This window comes from Megascapheus bottae, chromosome 21 (assembly GCF_031878675.1).
Source record: "Megascapheus bottae isolate mThoBot1 chromosome 21, mThoBot2.hap1, whole genome shotgun sequence".
Taxonomy (NCBI): domain Eukaryota; kingdom Metazoa; phylum Chordata; class Mammalia; order Rodentia; family Geomyidae; genus Megascapheus; species Megascapheus bottae.
In genome coordinates, this window is record NC_143529.1 from 39,643,716 (window position 1) to 39,653,785 (window position 10,070).

At 52.5% G+C, this 10,070-nt stretch overlaps 1 protein-coding gene across 2 annotated transcripts in view; it reads right to left on the minus strand.

Moving 5' to 3' along the window:
• Pask (PAS domain containing serine/threonine kinase) overlaps positions 1–9,464 on the minus strand; it is a 35,042-nt gene extending 25,578 nt beyond the window's left edge. The window contains exons 1-6 of one of the 2 annotated variants that reach the window (XM_090355181.1): positions 9,387–9,464; positions 6,248–6,483; positions 3,883–4,115; positions 3,089–3,259; positions 1,450–1,590; positions 743–877 (exon numbers count right to left, since the gene is read on the minus strand). In XM_090355181.1, coding sequence (XP_090211307.1) covers positions 743–877; positions 1,450–1,590; positions 3,089–3,259; positions 3,883–4,115; positions 6,248–6,434 — 867 coding nt within the window. In that variant the 5' untranslated portion in view covers positions 6,435–6,483; positions 9,387–9,464. Of the gene's footprint in view, positions 1–742; positions 878–1,449; positions 1,591–3,088; positions 3,260–3,882; positions 4,116–6,247; positions 6,484–8,350; positions 9,050–9,386 lie in introns of those variants that run through there. The other variant, XM_090355182.1, reaches the window with a different exon arrangement.
• Between the last annotated feature and the right edge of the window lie 606 nt (positions 9,465–10,070).

A 10,070-nucleotide genomic window follows, 5' to 3' on the forward strand; every position in this document is an offset into this window, starting at 1 on the left:
TTTGTTAGGAGGCTCGCGAAGAACAGGACAGTGCCAGAGGTCTGATAGCTCATGTGCCCCATCCTGAACACAGGATGCACTCTCTCCATGAGAAAAGCACCCAGGTCCAAGCCAGAGCTCAGGCTCAGCTCTCCCAAAAAAAGGTACAAGTCCTGACTCTATTCTGCTAGTCTTCATCTGACTCCAAGCCCCAGTGAGCCGACATGGGACACAGACCCTAGTCACTTCTCCGTGTGTTACTGGGAAGCATGTTAGCGGATCCCTCAGGCTTTTCTAGAGTGTTGACCAGGATTCGTGTCTGTATTTCCAGATGTGAAAATATTTCCCAATGTAGGTACTGCTGTCCAGTCAGGGGCCCTCACTCCTAGAGCCAGGGCCCACCTTCTCCTGCCTGTGGACATCAGAACTCAAGCTCTCTGACCTCTGATCTCCAGGACACACTCTCAAAGCCCTCAGGGTTCTCAAACTTTCGTACCTGAACTGAGTCACACTTAGGGCCTCAGGCACGCGCATGGCTTTGTAACTGTGGGGGTCAGTTCCTCCCATGAACTCTACTGGCTCTGCCTAGAGAACTCCAACCATAGGAGGAACCCTACCCTCCATGGTCTGCATTTGCAAAGATCAAGGAGACACAGCAGTACTCAAGAGGCTCTAGCCCTCCATCAAGCTCTGGAGCACAGCAAGCTGGAACGGTCCCATCCCAGGCTGGTTCTGTGGTCAGGTCACAGATGCAGGGTCCTACCTTTGGGACTTGCTGGCCAGGAGGAGGAAGCTGTACAGATGGAATCAGGTCTGTGATGTGCTGCCCTACCACGTCCTCTCCAGCGGCAAACCCATGCAAATGAGCAAAGTGGCTGTCACAGGATGCAATGGTTCCCTGAAGAAAAACTCAGTGTTCATAATACAAATAAAAGCTTCTTACACTTGACTTTCAATCTCACACTTGAATGTCTATAAGATCAAAGCAAGACCATCACCACAACTTCTACATCCAAAGCACAGCAAGGATGCAAATGGGGTTTCACAAGAAGAGCATGTCCGTCAGTCCTACATCAGACGTACCAAACTGAGAGCACAGAGCATTCTTCAGGATCCTGAACCCACACCAGACTCTAATAATCATGTCCCAGCTCATAGGCAAGTGATGTCTACAGGACAGACTCTATTCTGAGGGTGTTATAGACATCACTCCATTGAGCCTAAGAACAAGTCTACACTAGTTTTGTCTATATCCCCATCGTATAGATGAGGAGACTGAGATATAAGCAACTGAATTCCTTGCCTGAGCATGGTTAGCAAGGGGTACAGTTAGACAAGACCTTGGGCACTTTCCTTCCCAAATCAGAGAGCAGAAAGAGCACTGGCTGAGGTGCTGACAAGAGGCAGGGCTGGGATCAACTTTGTTACACAAGGCAAAGCTGTGCGGCAGACAAGTGAGCACACACTCACATCACTCCGGAAAGTGACCCATGCAGATATCCTCTCCACGGGTTCCAGAACCACCACACAGCACAGGCCTCGCTCTTGTTGCATCCTCTTCATCCACACAGAGACTGGAATCTTCTCCCCCGTACGGCTAACGACATCTACCTGTAGATGAACACAGCTGGTTCAGAGCACAGAACCTGCTCCAGTGAGTCCTAAACCGGCAATGTTAGGTGGCTGCCACCAAGAGAGGTCTTAGCCATGTTTTCTTCTCACCCGCTCCACATCTCAGAAATCTAGCAATGTTTCTAATAGGTAGTGTTACAGTCTGAGAGTGTTTTATCAATGTAAGTTCTTTATTTTTTTTAATCCTTAGCATGATGGCTAATGTTGGAGGTCACCTCGATTGAGAGACACCTAGGAAATTAATAAAGCATACTTCTGTGTGTGTGTCTGTGAGCATGTTTCCGGAAATTGGTGGGGGGGGGGGGACGCCAGGAGTTTGGCCTGGTGGTAGAGTGCTTCTCTAGCCTGCACAAAGACCCAGGTTTGATTTCTCGGTATCACATACATAGAAAAAGCCAGAAGTGGTAGCATTGAGAAAGCCCAAGGACAGTGCTCCAGCCCTGAGTTCAAGTCCCAGGACTGGCAAAAAGAAAAAGAAAGAAAGAAAAAAATTGGTATGAAGAAAGAAATTGGTATGTGGGCCAAACAAGTAGGGGAAAACCCGCCCTCGATGTGAACAGCACATCTGACATCCAGGTGCAGACGAGGAGAGGAGATCTCAGTGTTTGTAATTGCTGCCCTCAAACTCCAGATTCTTTAGTCTTTGAATGCACTCACCCTTGGGACCCTCCAGAGAGTCAGGGCCTTTAGCCTTAGATAGTCTCCTTCTCTGCTCACTCTTGCTCAGCCAGCAGCCAGCCTCTGATCCAATGAATCCCCTTTTATAACTGTACACAGATTCTATTGGTTCTGTTCCTTTGGAGAACTCTAATACTCTCAGTCCCATGGTAACACATCAGGATAAAAAACAAAAAGCCAAAGCAGCACCTGCTATTTCCTAAAAAAATTAAGGAACAAAACTGTCCAGGGAAGGTGTTCAGTGGTACAGTGTTTGTCCAGCATGCATAAATTTATGCCCTGGGTTTGAGTCCTCAGTACCACATAAGCAGAAAAGGCCGAAGCGGTGCTATGGCTCAAGTGGTAGAGTGCTAGCCTTGAGCAAAAGAGGTTCAGGGACAGTGCCCAAGCTCTGAGTTCAAGCCCTAGGACTGGTACAAGGAAAGAAAGAAAGGAAGAAAGAGAGAGAGAGAGAGGTGGGGGGGAGGGGAAAGGGGAGGGGGAGGGAGAGGGAGAGGGAGAGAGGGAGAGAGGGAGGGAGGGAGGGAGGAAGGGAGGGAGGAAGGGAGGGAGGGAGGGAGGGAGGGAGGGAGGGAGGAAGGAAGGAAGGAAGGGAGGAAAAAAAAGGAAGAAGATTGTCCAGGAAAGCATTCTTGGCCCCTCCAGTCACATAATATAACTCTTCCAGAATCTCCCATTGTGCCTAAAATTTGCAACAAGGCAAAGCACAGCTCTCAGAGCAGGATCCTGGACGGGGAGCCCATGGCCTTCCCACGTTCTTGCCTTGAAGCCAAATAAGGGCCAGACAGAGCCTGCTCACCACTGTGCCAAACACCACGGCAGCGTGGCCGTCCGCCTCCACGTGCTCCTCACTGAGGGCCTCCATCACGTCAGAATCCGACTTCAGGAAGAACTGCATGAGCTTCTGGCCAATCAGGTCGTGGCTGCTGTACCCCAGGAGCCTGCAAGCATTGTCGTTGGCAACTAGAATCTGGAGAGCCACAGAAAAGAGGACACCTGTCACCAGCCTCGCCTCACACTCCTGGAGACAGCCAAGGAAAAGGACAACACATGAGGAGCCAGGCCAGGGACCCAGCCCAGCCCTGCCTCCAGTGCTCACACACCCTGTAGTCCAAGTGCCCGAATCAACTACTCAGGCAAATTGGGCATGTTGCAATCAAGACTACGGAGAAAATATGGGAAAATACAGAAAACTGTGCTCCAGTCTAACAATGTCAGGCTATACATGTAAACCTACATCATACACTCACATTTCATTCAAGCATTGGACATCCTATCTTCTAGTTGAGCCAATCTGTTAAAGTGTGCTTTGGCATATACAAACCCTTCCTGAGAAGAGGATTCAACTTGTGTTCACTGATTGTTTTTTTGGGGGGAGGCAGTACTAGAGTTTAACTCGGGGCCTAGTAAGGGCTCAGTGCTTGCTGAATAGTCTTTCTACCACTTGAGCCACACACCCCAGCTCCCAGCCCCACTGACTCCAACAAAAGGTTAATTAGACTTAAAACACAAATTTCTCTGTCTGAGGTGCCAGGTTTAGAGTATGAGCCCCCGAACCCCAGCCACTGCTGGGCCTCAAACCAAAGCCAGTACCTCTGTGGTCTTGGCGTCCACAGTGAAGACTGCCTTGTTGGGGTTGTACACATAGGCAGGGAGCAGGGGCGCAGACCACCCTGAAGACAGTCCTCTCAGCAGGGAGCAGCAGGACGTGCTAGTCATGGACCCAGCCAGGTCTGCATGCTCAGGCGTGGTGGAGCAGTACAATTTGCCTGTACAGATGTTTTGGGCAGCCAGTGATGACAAACAGTAGGAGCTCCACCTGTCCTCTGCAAAGGAAAAGGGAAGGAAAGCTCTAGATCTTACACAGCTACTAAGCACTTACTTCTTTTTTGGCCAGTCCTGGGGCTTGAACTCAGGGTCTCAGCACTGTCCTTGAGCTTTCTCAAGGTAGCACTCTACCACTTGAGCCACAGTACAGAGGAATCGAACCGGGGTCTTTGTGCATGCTAGGCAAGCACTCTACCACTAGGCCAAACTCCCAGCCCCCTAAGCATTTAGCTCTGAGACAGGCAAACCACGCAGCCTGAATTTGACCCAAGAATTCAATTCATCCAGAGTTGACTGCCACACTCCCTGTGTCTAAGTGAGTTACACGGGAACAGCCTCAGATGCTCAATGGCACAGAGCAATGCCCTCTAAGAAACACAACTTTAAGTCCCACTCTAAGGCCCGCCCTGTCTCCACACCAGGGACCCATTATTTACAAAATGTCCCCTTTCCTATGTTGGTTCATTCCCCACCACACAGAGCTCCCTACAACCCATCCTCCTGTCTCTTCCATTTGGTTCATTCTACCACCACCACCATCCTCCCCCCCACTCCCCCGGGAGCTGTTCTCAGCATCCTTTCCAGGACCAACAAAGTACTCTGTTCAGCAGTCAGTCCTTAGTAGTCTTCTACCCACTCCATTTATCTGTAGCACGGGGCCTCAAGACACTCACCCTGGCCACAGTGCCCTGTCCAGGTACCTAAGCTCCTCCCTCTCCCCCACTCCCAATACTCAGAAGATGTGTTGTCAGCAAATACATCCACTTTCAGCACAGACCAACTACCTACTCTCTCTCCTGTCTCCATCCTTGGACTTGAAAGCAAGCATACACGACCTGCGTCTTGACTGCTCTCACCCCATCTTCTCTGTTCTGCACTCTTCATCTATGATCGCAGTATCTCAGTTCATGGCCCCACTGACCACTTTTGGGGCTTGGGGGCCACACAGCCACCTGGCTGCCCTCCCCCATGTCCCGCTCTTCCTAGGCATCAGGTGCTGCGCATGGAAGTAACTGAAAAGATCTTCCTAAAATCAATCCATGGTGTCAGCACACCAGAGACAAGTGTGGACAGTGCCAGTAGCTCACCTCTTGTGCAGGCCTCCTCCAGTCCTGCTTCTACCACCTTTGCACCAACAAACAGTAGCAAACTGCTCCATGACCTCAAGACCTAAGACCTTGAGACCAGATCCCAGCCTTTCCCTGAAACTCTGCTCCTGCCTCCAGCTACTTCGTTTAATAGATCCATCCCAGCACCAAGAATACAACTTGCACCAGGTGCGGTGGCTTAAGCCTGTCATCCTAGCTACTTAGGAGGCTAACATCGGAGGATCACAGATCAAAGCCAGCCCAGGCAAGGAAGTCCATGAGACTCTTATCTCCAATGAACCACCAGAAAACCGAAAGTGGCGCTGTGGCTCAAAGTGATAGAGTGCTATCATCCTTGAGCACCAACGCTCAGACAGAGTTCAAGCCCCATACAACTTGCTTTCAGGTGCTGGGGGCTCACAGCTATAATCATAGCTACTCTGGAAGCTTAGATCTGAGGATCCTGTTTTGAAGCCAATTAATTACAGAAAAAGCTGGAAGTGGAGCTGTGGCTCAAGTAGTAGAGTGCTAGTCCTGAGCTTAAACACAGGACTAGCACACACAAAAAGCAACTTCTTGCTTAAAGCCCTAATCACAAAGCATGTCCCTCTGGGAGAGAGGCCCATGGAGAAATCCACCAGCTGCTGGGGAAGCGTGCCTGCACAGGACGGTGGCTACCCTCACTCTATTTTCTGTTGTGACTAGGCAGAACAACTCTACCTGCTGGAGTCAGAACTCACTGAGCTACATTTAGCAGAGTCATACTTCTCTTGGAACCTAGCCTGGCTTAAGACAGTGCTCCAACACACCAGGAGTATAAGAAAGAACACTGCTCCAATTTAGCCCTGAAATGTGGAAGTGACTTCAACTGATGCTGAGGAGGGGCACAATATGCCAAGCCAGCGAGCAGAGAAGAATGAAAGGAAAGACCATGGGCTCCTCTCCAGCCAGCACAGCCCAGCACCTTGGTGGACAGGAGAAAACATACATTATGCATTTTCAGTTTGCAAGACAGATGCCCATCATGAAGAGAATGTCATTACCGGAGAGTGCCATCCTGCTCTGGCAGAGTTTGGAAAGTCCATTCTTCCTGCTCAGGTGTCTGTGGGTTGAGGACAGGGGCTTGCTGAGCTCAGAGGTGGCTTGTGCAGCTGGGCTCTCTAGGACAGGGAGGCTCCTAGACAGGATTCTCTGGTCCTCATCCACGGTGGGTGGGTCTCTGTCCTCCATGGGGAGCAAGAAGGCAAGTTGCCAAGCTCCTGTCTTTAACAGCCCTCACCTGGAAGTCAAAGGGTACCTGTTAACCTATGCAATACAAAAACACAAGGGCAGCTTAACTCCTTACAAAAAACACAGACCAAACCGGGGAAAGCAAGATGAGGGGTGGGGGCGGGGGGGAGGGAAATGGGGACCATGACATGTGAAGGGGTATCAATGTGTGGGAATTGAGGCACCATTTATCTGGCAAATATCATGTAACCCTTCTATTAATTACAATAAAAATATATGAAAAAAAAGACACAGACCCAACTGAATCCCAGGTCTATATAGTCAGTCTAAAGATTTACTAAGAGAAATTCTTCCAGCCTGGCACCGGTGGCTCACACCTGTAATCCTAACTACTCAGGAGACTGAGATTTGAGGATCGGTTCCAAGCCAGATAGAGCAGGAAAATCCATAAGACCCTTATCTCCCTATAACCATCAAAAAGCCAGTAGTAGAGCTGTGGCTCAAGTGGTATAGGGCTAGTTTTGAGCACAAAAGGTCAAGAACTGAGCCCAAGCACGGAGGTTCAAGCCCTGAGGTAGGCACCTCAAAAAAATGTTTTTAAGAGGTCCTTTTCCAGAGAAATGCATTGGAAGGTATAGAAAGGCAGTAAGGTAAAATACACACACACACAAAAAAAAAGGAATGATGTAGAAAAGCGTTCCAAGGGAAGGCAAGAATGAGATTCTAGCATCGTCCTGGCTAGCTACACCACGCAGTCAATCACAAAGGCTGGCCTGTGAGCACTCTGGCTTCAGATAGTCCCCCCTCAATCACTTAATTTTTTTACAGGCTTAGTTTTTACTCAACTGTTAGCCAGAAATGCTTGCAAGTCCAGGCCTACAGTTTTGGAAGCGTTTATTTTTATTTTTACTTACTTATTTTTGCGGGTTGTGGGGCTTGGGCCTGGATACTGTCCCTGAGCTCTCCAGCTCAAAGGTACTACCCTACCCCTTGAGCCACAGCATCACATCCACCTTTCTAGTGGTTAATTGGAGATAAGAGTCTCACGGTCTTGGCCAGGGCTGGCTCTGAGCCACGATCCTCAGATCTCAGCCTCCCCAGTAGCTAGGATTACAGGCGTGAGCCACCTGGCCTGGCAAGGAATCATGTTTTAATCTACTCCAATGAGTGCAAAGCTGAGCACTGACAGTACTTGTGGGTGTCACGTGTAATGTATTGCAATTACTAGTTATGATTCCACAAGGCACAAGGAAACTCACTTAGCCCAAACACAAGCAAGGAAAGGGGGACCTCTCAGAAAGCGCTCTTGGTCTTCTGGTGAACCAGCAACAGTCCACCATCAGAACAAACACTAGCAAGCAAATAGGCTCCATCGTTCCCATTGCCAAGATACAGCAATGGGCAGAAGCAACACTGGGTGGAGCGACCAGGAGACAGTAAGTAGAACAGAAACTGATGAAGTTGAATCTGTTAGACGTCAACCGATGATCAATCCATCTTAAAGTGTGTCTTCCTCTGTGAGTCTGTTTTATTTTTTAATTACTATAAAGGTGATATAGAGGTGTTATGCACAAGTCAGATGTGGAATACATTTCTTTTGGGGCAATGCCTCCCCTTCCGTGCTCTCTTCTAGTTTTTCCCTTCCATCCCTACCCACAGGGTGTATACTTCATTTTCAACAGGGTCTAGACAGTATCATGGCTGCCTCTGCTCACCTTCTGTCCCTCCATTTCTGTGTTCCTCCATATGCCGAAAAAACAGATAAATAAGACAAAAAGAAAAATCCTCAAGTTCCTGGACTTAATAAATATGATATGATCAGGAAGCACTCAGGAATTGTACCTTTGTCTGCCTCCCGTAGGGCATCTTCCTTTGGTCTCACTATGTGTGAATGGCTAGAGACCTATATAACTTACCCGTCCCAGTGTACTCTCCGTGTAGCTTTCCCATGAGAGAAAACATGCACCATGTGTCTCTCCCAATTGCTTTCTGCACTGTCAGACATTCTGAGCCTTTAGCCTGTGACTGAAAAAGGTCTCCTGGAAACAGGCCCTACAGCCCCTAGTGAAGACGAATGAAGAGACCTGACTTCCAGAGAGAGGCACAGAAGTTCAGTGTGCAGTGGGGGAGGGCGGTGTGCTCCTGTGGCTCTAGGCTGGTCTGAGTAGTCTGCAATTTATTCCTACATTGAACTCTAAAGAAGGCAGCTCTTGGGAGAAACGTGACCAGACACACATTTCACAACAGTCTTTCCTGAGTCCTGGGTCAATGGAGGGCCAGACAAGAAATGGGGAAAGGGGCGGGAGCGTGGCCTGGTGGGAAGAGTGCTTGCCTAGCATGCACCAAGACCCGTGTTCGACTTCTGGGTACCACATACAAAATAAAATAAAATAAAAATCCGGGTCTAGGAGCAGAGGTCCTTAAACAACGGCAGCGGTCCAGGGCCGGCCTAGGATGCGTGAAGCCCAGGGTTGAGTGGCGCTGGCACGAATGGCAGCCTGGTAGCCGAAAGACGCGGAGGGGCCGGGCCCGGCCGGCATGGCGAAAAGGAGGCAAGGAAGACAAGAAGGGCGGGAAAACGCGGAGAAAGGGACGCTGGAGAGCAAGTCCGACGCGAAGTATCGGACAGGCCGACAACGGGACACCGTCCTGTTCTCCAGAGCTCACGACCGCCACCCCGGGCGAGGCGGCGGGGGGCGGGCGCCGGGGGACGGGCGCCGGGGGACCCGGACGCCGAGGCGGGGGGGCGGACGCAGCCCGCGCACCGTCCCGCCCGGGAGGGGAGAGCGAGCACGTGGGTGTGTCCTCTTCCCACCCGCGGGGCCAAACGGCCGCCTCGCCGCCTCCTGCGGCCCGGGCCGGCCGGCCGGCGCGCACGCTGGGCCGCGCCAGGCGCCAGGGACTCGGGCCGACGGCGGCCTCGAAAACGACTCCCCACGACAGGCGTCTCACCTGCGAGGATGGCCGGAGCGGATCGCCGAGCCCGCCGAGCTGCGGGGCGCCGAGGGGGCGGGGCGCCGAGGGGGCGGGGCGCCGAGGGGGCGGAGCGCCGGGAGCCGGCGGCGGGCTAGCCCGTGGACCAATCGCAGGAAGACTCGCGCGGACGGACGGGCCCTACGGACCAATCGCGCGGGAGTGGGCGGAGCCCGGGCAGCTCCGCCGCCGGGCCCGCGCACGCGGTTGCTAGGGACGCACCGGACGCCGCCGACGGCGCCCCGGAGGAGCCAAAAGGCCCGGACCGCCAGCCCGCGGGAAGACGTCTCGTCCGGGCGCGGGGTCGGAGGGTGGCCGTCACGCAGCTCGCCTCTTGAAGGCCCCGTCCTCAAGGCGGTGGGCGCGGAGCAGAGGCAAAGAAGTCGGCCGGGGAACGACCCCGGCCCGGCCCGCAGGCGATGAGCGTCCGACTCACGGGAGAGGAGACAGTGGCTGCTGTGGCCGCCCGGCCCATCGTGCAGACCCCACCGCTAGGCTCCCGAGGCTGCGGAGGCACGTGCCGCCGCGCCACGCCTCCCCGCTCGTCCGGGCCCGGACGACGAGGGCTCGAGCCGGGGCCTCGGGACCCGCCCCGCCTCGCCCCCGCCCCGCCTCGCTCCCGCGCCGCTCCAGTTCCCGGCTCGCCGGAACTACGACTCCCAG